General features: G+C 39.7%; 1 protein-coding gene across 6 annotated transcripts in view; it reads right to left on the bottom strand.

The window, feature by feature from the left end:
- PHACTR2 (phosphatase and actin regulator 2) overlaps window positions 1–24,586 on the bottom strand; it is a 132,055-nt gene that overhangs the window by 26,748 nt on the left and 80,721 nt on the right. For all 6 annotated transcript variants that reach the window (XR_005627227.1, XM_039706822.1, XM_039706827.1 and 3 more), the window contains exons 2-4: window positions 19,932–20,099; window positions 12,972–13,052; window positions 10,039–10,197 (exon numbers count right to left, since the gene is read on the bottom strand). Coding sequence is in view for 5 of the 6 variants with exons in the window: in XM_039706822.1 (XP_039562756.1) it covers window positions 10,039–10,197; window positions 12,972–13,052; window positions 19,932–20,099 (408 nt within the window). In the remaining variant the exon portion in view is untranslated. The remainder of the gene's footprint in view (window positions 1–10,038; window positions 10,198–12,971; window positions 13,053–19,931; window positions 20,100–24,586) is intronic.

Below are 24,586 nucleotides of genomic sequence, written 5' to 3'. Positions count from 1 at the left end.
ACACCATGTAAATTAAATAGCATGCCTCACAACAGTGACTACTTCTGCTGCTTGGGCTCTTGGGAATCAGGAGAGACTTCATCTTCTGCCTCTTAATGCAGTATTACCTCAGAAGAAAATTACTGTTCACCTCAGTTCAGGATCTTCTCATGGAAAATATTTATTTGTAACTTCTCTCAGACTCATCTATTCTAGATGTCCAAAGATCAGCCTTTACATTCAGTATCCCAAGCGAAAGTGATGGCTTCAAACTAAATGAGGGAATGCTATTTACTTCTCTAACAAATCTCCTCAGCTTCTTTTCAACCCTACCCACCCTAAGATCAACAGGCTGTAAAACTCAGATTCATGTGAAGCTGAATGTGAACAGGGCCATTCTCCCAGCCACAGGCTTGCACATGGCTACACAGCGGAAATTTTCCCAGTTTTCCCCTGAAGCAACTCATTCTTCTGAGCTGCACATTGTTTGCTCTTAGCAGCTTTATTTTGGGTAACTTCCTCAGAGTATTTTTACTCTTCAGGAACAAATGAAGCTAAATAAGATAGGTTATCATTTGGCATGAAAAGGCTCTCCCCTCCTTCAGGTTCTTTGGGCACTGTTACACAACTGCACTTTCAAGAGTCTAGAGTTCATTAGTCAGCAGGAATTTGGTCTTTATCTACATTCTGCTGTGCAATAGGAATGCCTCTGCAGAGTGAAAGAGGTAGCACTGAGGACCCAATACACACAATCTGCATTTCAGGAGACTTTGGACTTTCTTAAGGCTAATTCTGTACATTGCATGACTAGTGGTGGAGGGACTAAAAGTTCCTGAGTCCATCTTTTGGCTTAGTTTCATCCAAAAAAACCTCTGGTTTGTTTGTAGCTTGCAAACCAAAGAAGGGTAAGTGGGGATGACCAGGAAATTAATTTCAAAAGTGCATACCTAATGCCAGCTGTAATGTTAATGTAGGTGAACCATTTGCAGTCAATGTATGATTTTGCAATGTAATCACCACGGCTGTAAAACTTGGTGTTCCCAGTGGAAGAGCTGAAATTCCCAGATGGGAATCTTTATCTATTCAATTAAACCAATTCTATGCCCATTTTGTCTCAAGATAGCCTTCCCAAACCTTTCTGAAAATGGATATTATAGAAGCAAGACCATTCCATCAGAATCATACAGGCTTTGTTTGCATGTTACTGAAAATTGTGACTGGGGAAGAAAGAAGACAAGCAAATACTGCACAGACTTCTAACAGTCTCTTCTATCACTCAACAGAAAACCATTTCATTTCTTGCATTATGTTCCTATTAGAGCCTCACTCTTAACACACATTAAATGGACATTTTCATCTCTCTTCTTTCCCATGTTAAAGATTCCCAAGAGATAAGCAACACATTTTAAGATTAGTAGATGAAAAACAAATAATGTGCTAGACAACAAAGACATTCTTCCTCGCAGAAACAAAGCCTTTCCAACTACTAGCTTAAGGCTTGTTAACAGGAACCTAATGCATCACCTGCAGTTATGAAAAGCAACATGTGCATGTGTGTCTTCATGAACTGAAGGAATTAACTGCCCAGTGTCTTCCTCCTTTATTTCCAGCCTACTATAAACCAATATGCTTTTGCTAAAGCTTAGAAAGGACCGTCTCATAGAAACCTTTACAACTTTCAAACAGATTTTTTTTGAGCACAGATTCTTGTACCATCTCTCTTTTCCACAGAAAGACTTTGGATGGAGAAAGAAACATGCTTATTTGTTACATTTTGACCTCCTCTTTTACAGGAAAAGGGTCTCCTTGTGAAGTTCTACCTACCTTCGTTCAAAGTTGAAATGGTGATATAATTCTGAAAAAGCAGGACATTTTAAAATTTGAAGCCCATTAATAACAAACATGTCAAGAGAAGATATTATTTTGTATTTTGAAAATCCTGAAGGACATAATAATCATAAGTGTAAACAATTCATTGCTATATGTATTAATTAAAGACCCATAATGCTAAAATTTTATTTACTAGTAAGAAAGAATTTAAAACTTGTTTACTTATATATCATTACCGTGTTTTGTTTCAGGTCATTATTAGGGAAAATGTTAAAAAAAAAAAAGATAACCTAGAAAAAGTAACACAGCATTCACTATATTCTAAAGTAATACAGTCAATCTACACTAAACTATATAACTGATTAGATAATGTATACCAGAATTTATCTGCTGAATCAGGGAAAAAGGTACAAAATAAAAGGCTAAAGCTTTATTTAGTTGCAAATAAACACATCCTAGTGACAGCCTATAATTTTCAATTTTTCTTTAGATAACAAAAAACTGTAATTGAAAACCAAAACTGTAGCAGTTCATTCACATCAAAGTTCTTGCTTGCAGACTTAAACTGTGATTAAAACTGGCAATTTATATAGCATTTATTTTAACAGAAATGCCTTGCCATTACTGGAACCCTATCTTTGTCTAAGACAGCTCTTTTCATAGTGTAATGTACCTCATTCCAAAGACTGGCGGACTCCTGCACAGCTGCATCCTACTTGCTCAGATAGTTACACATCTCATCCAGTCTTGACTGCCCCTTGGTTACCAGTGAACCTTCTTTTTACTCACAGCCAGAAGGAAATCTGTGGTGAAGGTTATTCTCTTTGACCATGTTGTTCCTCCTGGCATCAATTGGCTTTGTTGCTTTTACCTTTGTAAGCTCCATGTTTTTATCTCACTGTCAGTCTGATTTTGCCCATGGTATGGTTTCCTGTTTACTTGAGACAGAGATTTCCAGTTCCTACCTGACCGGTCCATTATATCAGCTTTTGACAGTGACAAGCCAAGTTTGAAGCAGATGCTTTTCATTGCTTTTCCTCTCCTGACCTTCAGGCTTTGTGACTGTCCTCCCTCAAACTCCCCTCTGCTGTGATGTCAATGCTGACAATATTTAGGCTGCCATTATTGTACTTTTTATCCTGGTCTGGTATCCTCTTGTTTCCCAGTGCCTAATCATAATGTGCTTTCTTTTACTGCAAGTTCATTGGAAAATTCTTGTGGTTTTCTGCATCTATGTAAGATGCTATAATAAATGGCTGGTATATACAGTAACACTGTAGTAATATAAATAACTAATAACTGCAAGAGGGGCTTGATCCTGAACAGTGACAGAGATGGTCTGATGTTTGTAAATGCCTACAGATACAATTATGTTGTAATTGCACCTCCCTAACATGATCCTGCTTGAACATGGACCCTCAGTCTCCATGCCTGCTCCTTCTTTTGCCAAAACAAGGAGGCATCTGAATCAGTTCAGACCCTTCTATTTGTTCAAACCAATTCCCCAGGTACCTCAATAGCAGCTGCAACACACTTTTATTGCTGTTGTTTTTCTTAATTTAGACATCTGTTCATCCAGAACTGACCTTTTAGAAAAAGGTCTCCAAAACACATCAGATAGGAATATCTTTTAACCACTGCTGCCTTGATGGAAATATCTGCTGTAAAAGCAACTTGCTTATAAATTACCTCTTTTACAGGAAAGCAAATGTTAATATCTCATTAAGCATTTGGATCGATGATATGTTTATGTTTAGAATAATTTTTCCAAAGGCCAGATTTTCAACAAACCTCACTTTCAAACCAGATTTTCTTGTTTCCAGAAATTGTGATTGGGGCCAGACTCTTAACAAAGCTCTGTTCTCATGTAAACAATTAAATAATGGTCAGATTTACAAAGTACTCAGTATACAACAGCTCTTGTGAGGGCTCATCAAATCTAAAAGACTTTCAGAGAGATGCCAGTGTGCCACATGCATTAGAAAATCAGATTACTTATTTTGCAAAATACAAGTGGGACCTTTCGCAAATTCTGAACAAAATGAACATATGAAAATGCTGGGCATACTTCCAGAGGATAGGTTGTAAAATATAACAATCAGATTACTTATTTTGCAAAATACAAGTGGGGAGATACACAATTTTTGCAAATGCTAAACAAAATGAACCTATGAAAATGCTGGGCATACTTTCAGAGGATAGGTTGTAAAATATAAGAATTTTTTCTTCTGTGAACTTCTAAGGAACAGAAGGCCAGAGCTTTTCTACCCAAGGATTTTGTCCTACAGCACTGGTATTTTTGTTTGTACAGCTTGAGCAGTGTCATGGAGCTGCCTCACAGAAAAGCAGCACAAATTTATGATCTCCATCAACTGCAAAGCACTCTCCTCCTGGAGGATGAATACAACACATTGGAGAAACACTATGTAAAATGAAAATTGGAAATAATGTAAGTTTGTTGTCTTCAGCAGGATGACTCCCTGCACAATGAAACTCTGTAAGAGTTTTGCAGATGATGAGTTTCCTTTCCAGACTATGCAGAGAGCTGTGTTTTGATTAATCAAAATCCAGGAAGCTGTCAGTCAGGAACACAGGACACAGGACAAGACAAGGTGTCTTTTGTCACTTTTTTGGACTCATTGATTGTGCTGATGCAGGTGGTCAGCTCAGAAAAATCCTTTCATAAACTTCAGATTTAACCAGCTCCATTTCTTGTTCCTGCTATTGCTATTAAAATTCTTTTCAAGAAAAGACCCATTCTAATTGTTAGAAAGCTTCCTTCACTGTTTGTTCCTTTCTACCTGTGCCAGCATTGTCCTTTAGCCATGCTCTCTCCTGGCTGTTTACCAACTTGCAACATTCACCTAATGCACTCAGGCTCTCTCGGGCTCTGTTTTGCTACACTGAACCAGGACAGCTGTCTCACAATGCTGTTTGCAGCTCTCTCTGCAGTTTTGAATTCATCTTTCTTGAAGATGGATAAGCAGATCTGCATGTCTGCAGACTTCTAGATGTTACTGACTCCATAATTTCAACAACACCAAGTGTAAGAGGCCTTGTAACAGAGACAGTGTAGAAAACAGGAGAGGGGAGAAAGGGACAGGTGTGTAACATCTTACCTAAAGCAGCCACATTCAGGTATTTTTCATTAATTTCAAGACAAAAAAGGTAAAAAAACCACCCCTGAATATAATTTAACTGCTCAATCTTTGTGTAAGAAGTAAGTGGCTAAAAAAAGACAGAATGCCTAAGACATATTCACTGTCAGCTGATCTGTGAGAGTCGTGGAAGGCATGTAGGCTTCTACATTCTCTTACACTTTCTGTAAAGATACACAAATAATTGAATAGTTAGTTCCTAAAAAGAAAATGTATACAATCTTAATTCTGGAGCCACATTAAGATATCTTTCCTATAAAAGAAAAAAACTGAAACAAACCAGCTTTATAAGTCAGGAGCTTTCTTCAGGCACTCAGTTTTTGTGGGTGAAAGCCTGTGCCTCTCTCGTCACTCTACCAGCATGAGCCAGCCCTGCTAACTTAGTGGACAGGCTCTGGCCAAACACAGCTTTATCTAGAGTAGCTTTCCTTTTAAGAATGCTTGGATTCAGCCTCATTTACATAGTTCAGGTGATGAATGGAAGATATACTATTCTTAGAAGAACTGGTTTTAGCCAGCAAATAGCTCAGCTGGAGTGAGAGATTCTTAGGGAGTCAGGCAAGAAAGCCCACAACCTTTTATGTATGCTGCTCATATCAATGATCTGCAGAACTCAGGAGTGTTGGAAGCCAGCTAGGCACACAAGAGGGGTGAAAGTCTGCCTAGTTTCTCACAGTGACTGGTTTGCAGGTTTAATCTTCTGAGACAAAGCAGGCTCTTGTCTGAGATCCTGGAAGATGAGGGTTACTACCTTATATTCAAACAGGTTTTGTTCTGCTTTGGGGAAATAAGAAAAGATTTCTGAGAAAAGGAACCTAGAAAATTAGACTTTGAAGAACATTCCTTGACAGACAAAGTAAAGCATCAGAGAGCAACGATGAATTCGTTAAGACCAGATTTTGTGCCTACAATCTTCTTTTCTTTGGTTACCCATATGAAAAACAGAAGAATAAATTTAATGGCAGATTTAAGGAGAGCAGACAAAATATAGAGGAAAGAACCTGTAAACCCAACATACTAAGGCCTGGAACATTTTCCAGCTCTCATATAAGACTTAGCCTCTTGGGGAAAAATATGCACATGTAGCCCAACAATTCATTTGGAAACAGGATTAAAAACTGTTTCCTTTACTCATGTTTACTTCAGACATGAGGAAACCTGAGAAGATCAATCTGTTATAAATGGCCCAGGAACATTCCAGAAGCTTATGCCCCATGTCACCACAGCACCTGTAACAGAGCTCTGGCTTTCTACAATGCAATTATTTATCAAAGCAGCACCTAACACACCTGACTGCTGGCATGGAAAACAGAACTTCTCACTGTTTTTTCCAGGCAGTATCTTGCTGATGGTTACTGAGCCTTTCACGTCTTTAAGCCCAAGCTAACTATGAAACCTGGAACCATCTGCAAAAATCATTAAAAGATTTAGCTTGCTTTGACAAAAATGAGTAAGACTGAAGTTTACAAACTGAAATCAGATACAAATAAGGGGTCTTCTTCTGTTCCAGAGACATCTTGGGAGGGCTGAAAGGAGAAAAGCATCTCTGACACAGTACCTGGAGGCTTTACCACGTGCAGCAAGCATGCTGCATCAGCACACTATGTCCTGCTCTCCAGGGAGGCAAACAGTGACCATTTTGACACCTGTTCTACTAATGTGCCTTTTTATATTGTCCAACACTGCTACAGGGGGCAGGAGGCAGAGAGGATCCCTTGCAATGCTCACACCGCACCTGGAACATGGAGCTCTGGGTACTGCTGGGGATCCTGCAGCCCAGTGCAATGCCTCAGGAGCCCAGGAACAGTGGGAGATTTCAGTCTGCTGCCCAGACACCCAGGGTGTTCTTTGACATTGATGCCTGTCCACTTGCTGCTCTGCATCCCTTGCAAGGCTCACAGATAAAATAACCATAGTTTAGCTCTTTATTTTCTGCAAAAGATGCTAGTGACTTTCCTTAGTCAAAATAAAAGAATGCAGAAGTCAACTCAGTATGAGTACAACATGAATAAATGATCTCAGAAAAAGATTTATCTGATTTTTCATCAGCAAGGCTTTATCCATCAGTTACCTACTTTATGTTAAACTGTCACTCGTTTCTTATCATCCAGTCATAAAGGAGAAATTTTCGTTTAAACACCCTTCTTGTATGACTGTCACCATTACTACAAAGAGTAACAGTTATACTATTAAATTGCCCAGGAGAATTTTTCACCACATATAAAAGGCACCTGTGAGCTGATAGGCAGCAGATGGGTACACAGCTTATGGAACTGCCTGGCAGCAAGGGGAACAGCTTTCAGGGGCTGTCTTCTTCACTTGCTTCTGCTTTACTCATTTTTATATGCATGGCTGAGCCTATTGTTTGCCCTGTGGATACTGTATTTCCATAACTCATGCTGAAAAAACTCTCCTCCTTTAACTTGTTTTAACTCCTAATATATTCCACATTCTACAACCTGTTGCTGCCAGCTCTCATCATACTATCACAATGTGCCTGTACCATGTGCTCTTTTCAAGCTTCTGGCTCCTGCAGTCATCACATTTAAATGAGAAGGCCATTTTCAAGACCCAGCTGAACAAGAGGGCAAATTAAGACCACCATTCTTTCTTAAGAGCATTTTAAAGTAACCTTATAACTTTATGGGGCTGAGATGCATTTTTTGGCAAACTGGCTCAGTGGGAGTTGGAAATGCAGCACAACACCGTGCTACTAAGCAGCAGGAATTAATCCTGTCTTTGGTCTTACAAACATGGCAGGTGTACACATCTTACTTCAAGATTTCCACCTAAGAGTTCATGACTTCAGAAGCCTCACATTGGCCTTGCTGAAGATGAACTTCTTGCAGCCATTACTCCTGACTGTCAGCTAGTGTTCAATCCACCTATCTCAGTTCTCATGACAGAGGGTTGTGATCTGGAGCACCAGTACATTTTTTGGTCTCAGCAGAAGACAGTGAGCTGAGTATTCCTGCTTCAGCTCTGATTTTGATGCTCTGTAAGCATTAGCAAATCCCCACTCTGCAGCTGTGGATTCCTTGCTCTGCCAGTGGTTGTGGGTGTAATGCAAACCTACTGCATTTGCCATAAGAAAATCACCCAGAATTAATCTGTCAGGTGAGATGCTGTGGGCCTTACTCTCCCACTGAGTTCAACAGGCTGGCTCACCTTCTTGCTTAGTGTGCTATAAATAAAGAATAACTGTGTGACATAACACAATAACACATTGTGAAGTGCATTCACAATGACTGTGGGGTGGCTCGTACTGGGTTTACAGTGTAACACTTCCTGATGTGTGGAATGGATCCCTAACACCTTTTGTGGGGAGAGCATTCTTGCATAAATCTATCTCCTTTTGTTTCAGGGGACTCAAGATGTTAACTCATAGGAGAACTTCATATTTAGGTGCAAGAGGAAAGTATACTTTCAGGGCTTTGCATCTTCTGGATGGTCATATTGAGATTCAGTGAAGCCTAGAATACCTATTTTGCTCTTTTTTTGTTGTTGTTGTTTTTCTTCTCCTTCCTCCATATAGTCTTAATTTTCTGAGAGGCATTGGAGTGATAGCTATACTTTCTTTTGTACTGAGTCTACTCCTGTACAGCAATTATTTTTAATTTCTCCCCAAAAGGTCAAAACAATATATAGGGAGTGCAGAATCTAATAAGATGTTGAAATAGATATTGAGCCTCTCCTGCTTCACTGGAGTTCTACATTCTGCAAAGTCAGCTAGAGGGGATTTCAACATGGTTAGAAATGTGTATTTCTAAAATAATAAACTGTACCTTAGGAAATCTTCCAAGTCCTGACAATTCCAAAACACTGTATTTAGCGATGCACAAAATAATAAGTGGTCTGATCTAACCCCAAAGTTAAACTGAGCCATTTTAAAGGAGTTTTCCATGGCTTTTATAACTCTTTTCCCCTGACCCAATACACATCTCGTTCTAGTTGGCACCAAAACAAAGACGTATTTAAATGTCATGACAAATGCTAATCTTGTATTTCTGCCTTGTTGGGAGACAGGAAGTACTAGAAATCTCATAAGATTCTCCTTGGACATCTATCCACTTTTTACATAGTCAAGTGATTTACGTAGCTCTGAGAAGAATTCAAATTTTTTGTGTTAGCTGAACTGACCCTCTCAACCTCCAGAGGATCATTCATCATTAGGTAGAGTTTAATAGAAGACATTGGAAAGGCTGTTCTGTCCTGCCTCCATGGCTTCAGCCAGCCATGAAGGTCTTGATCTTTTATATCTTTGCTCTTTCTGCTAGGAAAATCCAATAAATGAAATACTAGTTAAGAACACTTTTAGAGAGGGGAAAGAAGTGGTGCATTATTCAAGATAGTAGAGAAAGAAAATAAAATTGGTTCAATTCCTGTGATTCCACACTAATCTTTACATTTCATTTATGAGTCAGACTCAGGTAGATCTGAGTAAAGGTAGCAAAATTAAGATGGATACTGGGACAGCTAAATATTTACCAGTATTTACTACAACTACTACAGAAAACCCTTTAAGTGGGGCTTTATTTTCCATAAATGGCCTAGTTTCTGTTTGCAGTAGTGACACAGCCTCTTGAATGTTTGTGAAGTGCTGGACTGCACAAGTGTTTAAGATTCCATGAAAACCAATTAGAATGAGTTGCTGAGCTTACATTCAAAATGATAGATGGTTTTCAAGTGACTTAAACACTTTTGAACATTCAAGCCACTTCTGCAATTATGCTGCAAGGTGATGCATATGTACTTTCATAAGAGGAAAATCTGACACCAAAGCTTGGCCATGGCTACAAGGAAAGGCTTACAGTGAATTGAGAAATTGAACTCCCTGCATGCACTGTGATGTTCAGTTCATGCTTCTCTTTATTTACCTTACCACATGCACAGGAAAAGGCATGCCTACCAGTGAGGGAATACTGGTGTTTCACAAGTCTTATCTTCTCAGCAGGTTCTGCTGGCATCCTTGTGGCAGGACAGAACTCACAGCATGTATAGGTGCTAGTGGAAGAACATGTTAGTATTTAAAGTAGGCAAAAAACAATCTGTGAAGAATAGGTTAATTTACCTTTCTGATCTTCTTTTTTTCCTTCTGATGCTGATGCTTTCTCTGATAAAGTGCCATTATTTCCACTGGCTTTTACCACATTTTCTTCCTGTATAGTTTCTTCACCAATGGCTACGGTATGTCCATTTGAAGTTTCAAAATTTACTGTTACATCACCATCTGAAATGAAAGTTAAAAAGTCATTGCCTAGTTTAACTTCTTACTTAGCACCTACTTACAACACACAGCATCTCTCTGCTTTCAAGCTTCTGTGGAAGAAAAGCAAAAAGACTTACTGAAATGTGAAACATCAGGATCTGCTCTGGAAAGTAACTCTGGAAAGAAATTTTATAGGCTTTCATGTTCTTTGGGTAGACACCTCTGCAGTAGGAGGCTTGGAAGTCCATGCTGGTTTCCTTCTTCATGTCTGTTCATGAGCATCCTGTTCTCTTATCCCTGCAGCTTGGTTTACACAGCAAAGAAATCTGTGCATGGACCACAACAAAGCTGTAACATGTTCCAGCACGTTCCAAAAATGGACTATGAGCCAGGAATTCTAACATAGAATTCTAACATAATTCTAGACATAAGTTCTAAAAATGTATGTCCCATTTATTTAATATAAAAATATGCCACAAAGACATCATCCAGTCTTAACAACCAATGTGAAGTCTTCCTGCATCACACATCATATAATTAAATTTTGCAAGTCAAGTTCTTCCTCAGCTCTGATGATGCTTTACTCACTTACCCAGACTAGCTCAGCTTCAGAGTTTTTCTGATTGTGAAAAAAACTTATTTCCCTATTTGTCTCTATATTGGTGAAAAGTGCTATTCTTGCTGGCTTACAGCTTTCTCTGTTCCATGCACTTTGAAGTTGCTGCTGATTTTCTTCTCTGGTAATTTCCTTCTGCAGGATTCTCTTGCTGCCAATCCAAAAAGTAAGCAAATCTACATGGCATCTCTTCTGATTTCTCCCATTGATTCTTCACTAACTGTGGCAATTCCACTTCTCTTCCTTCCTGTGTGCTATCAGACCTGGATGTTTGGCACTTCCCTTGTTTCAACACAATTATGCAGCCTCTGTCCTACCACCTTGGGTGCTCCCACTCAGGTGATTGTTTCATCACCTTCCACACACTAACATCAACTTGATTTGTAAAAAATGAGTTCTGCTTTCCTGATTTTGTCTGATTTACTACAGCTGACACTTGCACTTACCTTAACTGCAACATTCAGTTTCTTCAGCTTCTCTCTTCCAGGGCTTCTTAAATCCACTCTCTCCTCTCCACCTCCGCAGATGACACTGCCACCTCTTATTCATGTCTTGCTTCTGCAGACACCTCCTGCCTCCACGTGGCACTTGCCATTTTCCACTTCTTTCTTCACTCCATGTGATACGCTGTCACTTCTTCACATTTCTTACCTCTCACATCTCAAATATCCGTGTAATTTCCTCTTTTAGCGTTCATCCCCATAGTCATTCCTTCTACCTTCACACTCCTCAACTCTTTCCTACCTCTCTATTTTTAGACCTTCAAACCAACCCATATTCTTTCAAAATGTCCTTAAAAATTATGATTTTCATCAAACATGAAGCACAATGTGATGAAGATAACACAGACCAGACTGAAGAAGAAGAGAAAGTTTTTCATATTTATATCCTTTTCCCACTTTGCTCAATCCTTGTAAGGAACTCAAAGTCCCATTCCCTTTAAGAATGGAAGAGAGGGTCAAGGACACTGATGACCAAAGTATTCATACTTTTATCACAAATTATAGTGTTTATGTTCAGACTGTAATCAACCAGAGAACTTACCACATTTCATTAAGTGGTAATAATTTCAATAATACAATTTACAACCTTCAAAGGACAAGGTCACACAAGTCCCCAGTAAAGCACATGGCAAAACCCACAACAAATCCACAGATGGACAAACTGAGGTATGGAGAGTTTACAAGTCTTGTTTCAAGACAATGACAGTAGCAGAGACAAGTGCAGAAGCCAGCTATGCTGAATGTCATAGTCTGATGATTAGCCAAACTCTGTTATAGACACAGGGTGTCACACATCAACACACAGACCCTTTACTTCTAAATCTCTATGGGTATGATACAATACAACCCATACACACTGATACTTTACTGGTTGTTCAGATCACACAGAAAAATACAATTGCTAAGAGAAAATTATTTTTGGAAAATGTGGAGTTCTTAGACTCCATGATAAAATGACAAATGGTTTAATTTAAGCCACAGAAAATTATTTTACTCACTTGACTTTTATTTGATCTATATTTATAAAAGATGAAGAATATTAGAGAGAATACTACTAGAAACATAATTGGATGTAGCATAGAGGTATCTACCTTGTCTTACTCATGCTTTTCAAAATGTAAATTCTGGCTAATGCCAGGTACTAAACCTTAGAGCATTTTGAAACAAGTGATTTCTTGCCCACTGATTTATGCTGGTGCCATTTGTGATTGTGGCCTGTTGTGATAGTGGTTGGATCCATATGATCCCAGCACTGGTACTTTTTGATAACTGGAATGCATTATATTGACTTTTTCTGGGTTCCAAAGCCCCTAATTTTTCAGCCAAAATTTCTCATTTTATGCTCTAGTGGCTTTAGACAGCAGACCTTGACTCAAAAATAGATTTATCACTAATTAGAAAAAATTCTGGCAAACAATAAGCAGGAGCCACAGAAGTCATATTATTTACAGGGAGCATTAAAATACTTCAGGTTATGACCAGAGGTCAGCTGGGGCACCTATGGCAGAAGCACAAATCCCTTGACTTGACTTCATTTGTCAGCTAGCCCAAATTACCTCTCACACTTCTCAGTTGGTCTCCTCATACCTATTTATACTATATGGAAACAATGCAATAGTGGCTTTATCATACATGTTTAGTGCTTAGTAGCTAAATTCTAGTTAATGCATTATCACCTTGCTCAGGCATTTCCTTCAGCACTCCCCTTCTTATCAGCTCCTCTCTGCTTTGTCTTGTCGAAATCTTCCTTTCCAACACTAAAGAAAAAGCACAGTTAAGAATAGATTTATTCTCATACTCCTGATTATTATGAAAAAGTGTAGAGAACTATTTTTATTTTATAGAAAGAGAACTCTTGGTTCCTCTGGTTCTGCAGAAGTGGTCAGGGTTTTCTTGAATGGTCTCTGAAAATACTGCCCTGCAATTTCAGGCACAGAAAGTGAGGACTCATATGATCCAAAATCTTCAGCTCAAGCAAGTCTCCTTGAGGCTTCTTTTATGGTCAATGGCAAAACGGTACTTTCAGGGTGAAATTGAACTCATCCTAGCATAGGCATTTAACATGTAAAAGCACCTTTTTCCCACTGACTAGATTGAGTAGCTCAGCTGCAGATACCTTCATCTGCTTTGTACAGGTTTCGAGTAGCGAGACACAAATCCTGCTCAGAGAAAGCAACTCACAGAGTAGCCCTTGTGACAGGCAAGCTATTTAAAGGAAAAAAAACCCAACAAAAACAACCTTTAACAGAAGCCAGAAAGTTGCGTTCTAAAAGGAAATAACGTCCTCATCGATCAATGCTGATTGACTTTCATGGAAAAAAAATACAGCATCCTGGTTTTAGGTCAAAAAAAACCCAACCAAAACCAACTTGTATACACAAAACCCCCAGGACTTTGGCAAGAAGCATTCTAATTATTATGTTTATTTCCCATGGGAAAAATGCTGAATAGTTTTATAGGGAAAAGCATTACAGATGTTAGAACAGAATAGCTCCACATTGCATCCCATCCCCAAACCAATGCAGTGATCTGGGACATTACTGTAATGATCCATGGGACCATGGTGCATAATGGTCACAAAATGTGAGCACTACTTGTAAAGTCCTGACTTCCCTGTTAGGAAAAGGTAGTCTCATAGTCAGTCTCCCATCCTGATTCTTTTTACATACAGACACCAAAATCCATGTGAAATTTGGACCTCAAGCTGAGGGCATGTGGTGAAGCTTCAGCTGTGCTGGACTTCATCCTATTAATGCAATGGGAAAGGGCTATTTGTCTCATTAACCAATTCAACACTCTCTAGGGTCAGTCTGAATGCTGTATGTGGAGTGATAAAACCTCGTGCAGTGTTTAATCTCACTTGTGCCAGCCCAGCTGGAGTGACTCAGACACACAGTGGAGTGACAGGCTCCTGTGAAGGCATGGAGAAAGGCAGTTTGACTCTTTGGAGAAAGCTGCCCTTCATGCCTAGCAAAACACCTTTCCCAGCAGCAGGTACTCAGCTCCTGACACCACCAGACTGGCTGACCTCAGGTGCCTGAAGGCATCACTGCTTACAGCTCCCCACTCCCCTTCTCCATCAGTGAAGGGGATGGTTGAACAGAATGACAGAATTTGGGTTTCAGCTGGAAGGGAACTTAAACCATCTCATTCCAACCCCTCTGCCATGGGCAGGGACACCTCCCACTAACCCAGGTTGCTTAAAGACCCATCCAACCTGTTCTTGAATGCCTACAGCAATGGGCATCCACAACAACTCTGGGCAACCTGTTCAGTGCCTTATCACCCTCGAAGAATTTCTTCCTAACATCTAATCCAGTTTAAAGCCATTTTCCTTTGTTCTATCATTACACACACTTGTAAAAAGTCCCTCAGATTCTGTACTTCCCAAAGTTACAGTACCAGGTTAACTTCTCACAGGGCAAAGTGCAGGGATTCAGCAGCTCCTCAACATAGGATGCATTTCCCCATCAAAACAGCACCAACTCCTGGCAGAAGAGCTGGAGGGAGTAAACATTTTAACCAGTCCAGCTCCAGCTACTCATGCCTGTGAGATCAAGAGCTCACAAATGCAAGCATTACTGGCTCAAGAACACGTAAGCTGGCATTAAGTCTGTGTCTATATACTCAGGTACTTTGAGGGATTTGTCCATTAAAGGTCAGAGCTCTGCAGCATTCAAGTCACATTTGACAGCACAAAGGAGCCCATGAGTGTGGCTGCAGACTCTCAATACCAGCCAGCCTCCCTGGGAAGAGTGTGGTAGCCTGAACTCTGATCAAGTTAGGCTGCCTTGGGTCCCATACCTAAGTTACTCACAAGCTCTTCCAGTTTCTGGAAGAGAAACTGTATTTCCCCGTGTTTTTTAAAGCATGTGCCTTGTCACACACATTGGCACAGGAACACACCCTAGGCTTGCAAAGAGTTTTTCACGTAGGGGACTGTTTTAAATACTGTTTTAAAAGAGATGGGTGGTCATGAAGACGGAGGACTATGTGGCCAGGCGTGGGTGGGGTGTCTTGGTCCTTCTAGAGAGCAGGTGCATTCACAAGCAGGGTGAAATTTCCTTTGACACAGCCCTGAAGGATGAGCACCTTACACATGCACTTTATACTTGTTTTGTTGCTGGCACTCTAAATATTATTTTATTACTATTTCTACTACTTGTTTTTATTAAAATTATTTTATTACTATTATTTTATAACTATGATAAATATTATTTAATTCCCACTCTTTTTTTCCTCTCTACTCCCTTTTAACATCTCTTTTCTTGGGGACAGTGAAATGAGATGATCTCTTACATATCTGTGGGACAATTCAATGCCACCTGAAAACAATAATGCTTTTTCCATCAAGTTAAGAACATTGAATCAGACCTTCCCCCTTCATGCCTCTCTCTAGTTTTCAGGATAATTTTTTTTTTTCAGTTCTACAACATTGAATTAACAACTGTATGGAATTAATTATCATGGGAAATGCCAATTGTCATTAAAAGGCATGAACCCCTTACACTTCAACTAAAAAACCTCAAAGCATTTCATAAATTACACAGGTTTCATAACAACCCAGAGACATAACTATCTCCATTTCACATATTAGAAAATTTGTGAACAGATAAGAAGCTTAAATCCCAGTCCTCCATCTTCTAAAATGCTAGCCATGATTGGTGGTTTTATTTAAACTGATTAAGCTCAATTAATTCAGCTTGAAAAGCTAATTTATTTTAAACATTATTTGGCCCATGGAAAGAACATTTAAAAAAATCAAGCTAGTGTTCACTGCTAGTACCATAATTTTAATTCCTACAAAGAAAAAGGCAGAATCTTAATTTGAATCAAAGTGGCAAAAATATGTCCCCTTGTATAAGAGGAATGAGCAGCCTGTCAACTTAGGAAATTATACTGGGTGTTATTAGTCAGTGTGCACTCATCATAATAATTTATGTTTTATTGCACATTATGCAACAAATTTGGTTTATTTTAGATTATGCAATATATTTCACATTTACATAGTAAATGTGTAATTTAAAATACAAAAGTATTTTGTACCATGTTGTCACCCAGAACCATCGTTCAAACATTTCCTCACTTCTGAATGCTTGACTTTCTATCATTTTAGGGGAGCTTACTGAGACACAACGGTAGCCAAAAGTAATTAGCTCAGCAGACTGCTTTGAGATTTTTAAAACTCTGTGCAATTAGGCTGAGTGACCAGCTGACCAACTATCAGCACCAATCTTCTTACAATTTTAGGCAATAATAAAATGGGAAGAACAATTTCTCCATCTGTGTACATGTAAGTATTGAGATTTTTTACAAAGAGATCAGTTCTGACTGTGAGGGTAACTGGTTATGAGTCCTTGCCTACTGAAGAAGGCTGATGTGAGGGAGGCAGGCAGGCAGGCAGTCTCCAGTCTCATGATGCAGAACAATCAGAAAATCCCAGGTAAAAATCCTTCCCCTGCTGCAGCCAGCAGCAAAACTTGCCCTGACTTCAGGTGTAACCATCAGAAAGGATGTAAATTTATTGTATTTTATGCAGCCCTCATTTACTGCAGTAAATCTTACTCCCCTTTACAAATATTTGCTTTTTTGCCCAATACAAATAATAGTAACACTAATAATGGGAACAGTTTACCTCAAAAAGCAGCTTCTCTCTCTCTCCCCCTTCCTCATCCCCACTAAAAAGACTGCTTAGTGATGGTCAGCAGCTGCAAACCTCAGGCAGTCTTAAAACCCATTCTGTGACTTGAAGAGTGCTGCGAGATTCTGGATATTCTCCAGTACTTAGTTTTGTTCCTCTAAGAGAAGCTTGAGATAATTCTGATTATTAATTTTTCTCTGACCTAGTAAGAGCTAAAATTGCATTCTTATCCCTCTCTGTATACACTTTTGCAGTGAAGCTTTGAAGTGGCATCTGCTTTGTGCCAAGACATAAACTGCTGTATTTTCCTTTGCAGCAAAACATTGCAGAGGAGAGAAACCCTTGACATGATGGCATTTTATGTTTGTTTTTCCTTGATTCTGAAAGCCCTCTAGGCAAAAAGCATACAGCCAGTGCCCAAAGAACAGACTTTCTGAGACAGAGCGTGGAAAACACATTGCTAAAGGGGAAAATTCCAACCATCATTCCCACATTGGCACAGATATTAACATCTGACATCTAAACATCCCTCCTTTTGTGATGCTTGTGGTATTTGCTGTTTAGGAACATCTTCCAGTTGCTCCTAAGACAAAAAGTGCTCCATGGTACATGTCCTGGCAAGGCTGTGGCAAGAACCTATTTCAAAAAGCCTGTTGAAAACTCAGAGAAAGTAGTGAGGGCTCCTTCCAATAGCCCACGTTCTGTTTTAGAAGAAACCCTTTCTTCAGCCACATGTGGATTTACCATGCTGAAGCCCTGTTAAGGGAACTGGCAACGGATGAGGATCATCGTGCTCTTTCCCATGGTCCCAGGCCAGGAAATGGGCTTCCTGCATGTAAGGGGCAGGCACACAGACAGCCCCCACTTGGTATTGAAAATACACCTCTGATTGAGTAGTGTGAGGAAGAGGATATCCTGTAGGATTTTTATTTTGAATGGACATCTTCCCATTTCCTTCTCAAGTCAGATAAGCAAGTTTCTTCTGCCGTGTCACTAAGCAAGCAACAAGAGGCAGCTTGCCACGTCAATGCCTCTTCTCAGCCTCCATTGGTCCTGGGTCTATTTCCTCAAGAAATACAGGGAATACTATATTTATTCATCCCTGAAATTGCCATCTAAGGCAGGATGAATGCAATTCAAACTACTCAATTCAAGTTCCAGCCTCAAATGAAGCACATACACAAACATAAGTGATCCATGAACAGTTTAAAATCAAATCAGTGTCTTGAGGGACCACATCATCATGAACCAGACTAGCAAATTATGTAGAGTAAGTATCTAAGGAGGCACTTTTGAAAATGTAAAATGTTGACCTTAATTTCTTTGTGCTTCATTTCCTGCTTTTGTGAAAGAAATACTAACACATGCTCTGCCTTGGTATTATAAGAATTGATGTGTCATGCTTGCAAGACTGGATTCAGGCCCTTGGAAGAAAGACAATACATTGTAAGAAATACAACCTTTAACATTAACTTACCAGATATTATTTTTTTAAAAATAATTGAAAAATGATACATGCATTATTATTTAATGGCATAACAGTTTAACACATGCTAATAGGTTGTGAAAGTTTAGGGAATCTCTGTATACACAGCTTATGAATGGTCATTACTCTGAAGCACTCATTGCATATAAAATCACACACCTGTCCAGGAAAAGCTGCAGAACACAAGAGTCATTAACTAGAAATAACTTTGCTTTAGCAATATGATAAAAGTACTGGGAAAGATGAAGGAAATGGGAAGCAATGAAGGAGATATCAGACTGAGGGGATTTTTTTTTTTATTTCAGTAGTAGAAGAAATTGTGGGGGGTTTGTTGCAGGGTATGTGGGAAAATGAAAAAAAAAGAGAAAAAGGAGAGAAAGAAGGATTTGAAGATCTCAGAAATCTGTTCAAAACTTCAGCTGGCATCTGGAGTGATGAAGACACCAGAGAAAATGGCTTATTTTTCCTTTTTGTGTAAAAAAAAGTTTGGTTTAGAAGTTTCACTGTCAGACCATAGGGCTCCTTGCTGTAACTGTCACGGGTTGATATGGGTTTAAAATGTCAAGCAGTGTACCTCTAAGAGTTCAGGGGAGCTTACTGAAAACACCTGAGGAGACTAGCATTGGTTTCATTGCCTACAGCCTTGGAGGACAGTAGACAGAGGGCTTGCAGTGTGAAAATGAATATAAAGATCTCACAGAAGCTCACTGGAATCTAATTAGATTCAAGTTTAGGAAACCACAACATCAAACGTTTGAATCCCAAACCATAATTTTGGGATTTTTGAAGAGAAAGTTTGGCTAGAGCAGTGACACAAAGACACACACACACACATATATTCAGGGTGGCATTCAGTTTTCTAAACATGGATGTCTACAGCCACTTCAGATGCCCCAGGATTTTGGAGCTGTCTGCACAGGGATGACAAATATGATATCAAACCTTCTGGGAGAGCAGCCAGGATACCCCAGAGCATCTCAGGTGGCCCCAAACAACTATGTTTGGCTAACTAAATCCCAGCCTTTAGTATCCCTCTTTTTCAGACAGAATATAATTCAATCACAGCATTTGATTTCAGACCATCCTCCATCCAGGTCAGTGGGGAGGTGAAAGGCCAGAGCAGCCCCTCTGAAGGCAGCGGCTGCAGAGCTGATCCTTGTTCTTCTGCTGGCCATGGCTACATCTGCTTCTCCCCCAGACTTCTGTCCTCACAAAGGCAAGGTTTGTTTCATAATTCAAGTCACTGACTACCAGGAGGACAGGGAGATTTTCCAATATATTTGAGGATATGTATAGTAAACAAATCAGCTGTGTATTTTAGGGGATAGGTTCAAGACAGAAGCTGAACAAGATTCAGTTTTTCCTTGCCAAGGATCAAACTGTTTTTCTGCATGTCAAATACCTAAATAATGCTTGCCATCTAACAAGTTCAAAGAGCTTTTCAAATATTACCCTGCAAAACCATCACAGTGTTTTCTACTATTTTTCACCAAAGGACCACAGAAATACCTGCTGATGTTTCTCTGAATTTGTCACTGGTCTTCTTCTTCCGCCATTTCCAAGGTTTAAAGATTTTGCCAATGTTGGAGAGTTTGCCCTTCCTCTTGAAGGGGGGAGTTTGGGATCCTGGGGCTGGTCCATCTGAGTTAGCAATTGAAGCCTTGTCCAAACCATCAACTGTATAAAGAAAAGAAATAAAAATAACTGAAGGATGGAAAACAAAATAGTACCCAAATAGTACCCAATAGTACAGCTAAACTCCTCCACTCCCAGATTGCAACAGGCTGTGTGTGCATCAACATGGATTTTTCCTGTTCCAGAAGGCAGCCCTGGGCTTCAGTGCTTCTCAGCACCACAACTGCAGCTGTCCAGAACTTGCATCTCGTGATGCTCATCTGGTGTATTTGCACACTCCGGTGGTTTTCTATCACTACAGGAGAATTTCTTCCAACATATGTTTGGGTGAGTTTTTCCCAATCCTGGTGAAGTTGAATAATGAGCTATCATCACATAGAAAACAAAACCCTTGCAATGTGAAAACATAAACTGTTTCTTTTGGGTAAAATTAATCCTTTCTTAAACAAACTCTAAAGATAACTGTTCTGGCAGTGGAATGGGAACAGGTCTGTTTGATATGCCTGGTAATCAGTCCTTCCCAGCACAGCCTGCCATGCTTCTTACTAACAAAAAGTATTTAACAATAAGCTTTTGAACTGGAGCCAAAACTTAAAGAAGGATTTCTTTACTGCAAAAACATATAGACTGATATGAAAGTCAATACTTAGCAAACTTTGAGTTTTGTGAACCAATTAAGACTCATCCCACAACATCCTGTAGCATACAGTTAAAATAAAGTACCCTGAGAAATCTACTATTATTTATTGCTGTTGAAGAATGAATGTTTCTTAAAGCCTTCCATTTGTAGTCCTGCAAACACTTCCAATGTGCTGAATTTCACTCCTATGAGCAACAAAGTAACTGCCATTACTTAGAGACACAAAATTAATCATAGGCTTAACTGTTTGTGGCCTATATGCTCTGTAATTGCTTTCATTCATCTAAAAATTCTAATTATAACCAATTCGGAACTGATTTGATGCCACTCTGAACAACAGTAATGATAATCATAGATCATTAAATCAGAAATGCTATTCAAAGAAATACCAATGTCCCCATTTTACAGATGGAAAATATGAGGCACAGAATTATTAAGTGCTTAATTTTATGTTTGCCAAATAGCTTCCTGAATCCTGGTTCTGTGACCTAGCTGCTAAAAAGACACATATTCAGCCGCATAATATTATGGTGCAATCTTATTATTCTGTTTCTCAGACAAATGACATGTAATGAATCCTATATTTGTCCTAGGCTTTAGACTATCCAGGATGCTAAAAAAAAATTTTAAAAAAATCTTTTCTGTGAGAAAGCTGATGTAATGCAAACAGAGTCCAAGAAACCTTATTTCCAGTGTTTTTAAATAAAGTACTGGCAAGAAAGATTCATTGTATAACTTCACTGAAGTCTATGAAGTTAAAACTAGTGATAAACTTCCTCACTGGTGTGCCCTGGAGAACAAGGAGAGAGATTTAAAATGAGACTGCCTTAAAATGAAGCCGCTACCCCCAACACATCCTGAGAAGCCAGGAGAGAGATGACAAGATCAGCAAAGGCAGAGGGAAGCTTTGCAGAGAGGCACAGGGCAGCACAAGGAGCCCTGTGCGGGTGCCTTGCCTGAATTTAGGAACTGCACTTTTGTCCAGGCTTACAGGCACTGCCTATGGAGTGCAGTCCCCTATGGAATGCAGAAGCATCTAGTGGAAACTGTGGATCTCAGGGAGAATTACAGTTATTTGGAGTGTATGTACAAAGACAAGAGAGCAAAATTTATCTTTGCAATTCCAGCTGACATAAGAAGGGATGTGTGCCACAGTTTGCAGCCAGGAAAAGCCAGGTAAAAGAGGTAAGGAAAACACCACCAGGAGTTGGGTAGTGCAGCACTGGAACAGGTCCTGGGAGGATGTGAAGGATCAGCCAGGCAAACCTCCAAAGCTCCTTCTGGCCCTGACCTCACCTACTGTCAAGGAACAGTCCTGCTCTAAGTAACCTCCTGAGTCCCTCCCAGTCAAGATTCCCATGCTGCTATGGGATGCAGAAACACATGGCTTCTCTGTGAAATCAGCACTAGTAAATCCAAATACTCAGAAGTGAAGCCATGAAGAAAAGAGACCAGGACCTGCTGGCTGTAGAGTTCGGTCCTGGAGCAGGAGCCAGGCAATATCTCACTGGCAGCAGCAGTGAGACATCAGCTCAGTGGAGTGAGAGGCTACCCATCCTTGAGGCAGCAGGGGCAGGAGCCAGGCAATATCTCACTGGCAGCAGCAGCAGTGAGATACCAGCTCAGGGGAGTGAGAGGCTACCCACCCTTGAGGCAGCAGGACAAAACCCATGCTCTTCTCTCCAGTGGCTCAGAAAGGCTGTGCTACTGGTGTGGAAAGCTATTCTTTTCACATGTTCCTGAGTCATGGAGTACAGCCCATTGCAGGAGACCACTTCCAAAAAAAACTCATCTAGATGTTTTCATCCTGTGCCTTGCAGCAGAAATAGAGGAGAATTAGGGCTCCAATGGCTTCCTACAGAGAAATACAGATTTGTATTGGTCCCTGTTCTGCCCTCTGCTGAAAACTGGTGACTCCAAAATAATCATATTCATCCTAGCTAGAGAGATCTGTCTGCTTCAAACTGAGCAAATACATGAAATTCATGGAAAATAATTCTATTCAGGAAGATTGAATCTTGAAAACAGATGTCAACATTAATTCCTTCTGACAATAAAAGGCAAGGAGTTGATTTATCTAGTGAGTTCAACAAGTGTTCAAAATTGGGAATTTACTAATCCATGGTCCATGTACCAATCCCCTCATTTGAAAAATTTATTTGAAAAGAAGGAATAAGCATAGCCAGATATTGCAGACTAACTTTAGAAATAATCTAAGTAATATGTCTAGACAAAGGAACTTATTTTTATTCAAAAGTACATATATTATATGTATACATATATATTCACAAGCTAGCACATTATATCAATTAATAAACTATTTAGAAAAAACCCCACAATTTCAGCAATGACATTTCAGAGCATTTATAAAAATATTTTTACAGAAGTTATTACTCCTCTTGTTTGAAACACTCCACAGCGTTTGAAACTGGTGCTTCAGATGCACACTATTTGCTTTATAGGCCATGTACTACTTAAGAATAAAGTGGTGAATTTTTCACCTCAGAGAACTTATCTACCTTCTATTAATCATTATAAACATTACACATATTCACTGAGGGGAAAAGAAACATCTTAGCTCTCTGAGGTTTAGAGGAGCTTGCTGATTTGTGTTACTCTATTATTTGTATATATAGTGTCTTGAAGTCCTGCCTTCTTCAAAAAGCCAGTGAGTCACTTCATTGCATTCAATGAACATTATTAATACATTTGACACTAGGACTTCTGGCTATAGTACCTGCATAATTTGCATGACCATATTCCAGTCCTTTGCCCTAGGTGAAGATTTTCCAGCTGCAGGATCAGCTGGGTGCACAAGAACAATAAGTGAGGATATGAATCCTGCACATCGATGTCCCACAATGAGGAGATCTTGCTGCAAAAGACCAACAACAAGGCTAGAGAAGATGCCACAAAGCCAAATCGTGCCACATGGGCTGTCAATCAGATGAAATGCACAAAAAGGACAGCCCCTCCTCAAGCTTGTGAGCAGCCAGAGAAGATTAGATCAGCCTATGGATGACCCTGACTTTCCTACAAATGCTTAGAGATGACTGAACATGTGTTATCCCAGGAAAGCTACTTGCAGTAAGCAGTGCTGTAGCTGCTGAGGAAACACTTTACTGCTGTGAATGATTTCCAGAGATGCTGTGTGCCTGAGGCAGGTGTGTGAAACCATCACAGTTTTCCCAGGGCATGGTACCCTTCGACACTAAGATGTCAGCACGGGCACACACTAACACTTTTTTCAGATAAGTACTTACGACTAACTTTATAAGAGCAAAATGCAACAGAAGAACAACCCACCAGATCATTTCAAGCAAGTCTAATATCAATTATTGTGAACTAAATAGTGTGTTTCTGCTGGTTCCAGGCCTTGTGATCAGAATGCAGCAAGACTATTTTTAAAAGAATTTTGACTTAAAGAAATTAATGATCAAAAGAAAAGAGTAATATATTTATTACTTTAGATGTTCTGTATTTTTTGCTTCTGTATATTTTTTTCTCTTGGCAGTGAAAATGAAAAGCCAGCAGAAGAACCTAACCTGCGCTCCCCTCACCAGCACCTTTCTACACAACTGATCTAATCCAATCCTGCTGGAGTACTGGTATGTATTTAAGGGATTCTTTCTCACATCAGAGCTGTTAAGTACAAGATGGTGCCAGCAGAATGTCAAGCTCTCTTCTTTCCCCACCGTGCTGCATCTTTCATGTTGCAATCCCTTCTCTCACCCACATCAACCAAGGCTTACCCACCTGTACTGCAAGGCTGCTCTGGATCCTTGTCATACAGCAAGGTTAAGAGGGGCAAGACGAAGGAAAAGTCCTCCTCTTATAGCTGGACAACATAACCAAGAGGGATAAAGGCACAGAATCAAGTGCCCCACTG

The sequence above is a fragment of the Passer montanus genome, unplaced genomic scaffold (genome assembly GCF_014805655.1).
Source record: "Passer montanus isolate IOZ18808 unplaced genomic scaffold, ASM1480565v1 scaffold2, whole genome shotgun sequence".
NCBI lineage: Eukaryota > Metazoa > Chordata > Aves > Passeriformes > Passeridae > Passer > Passer montanus.
Note: the sequence above shows the minus strand (reverse complement) of the source record. Positions and strands in the feature narration are given on the sequence as shown.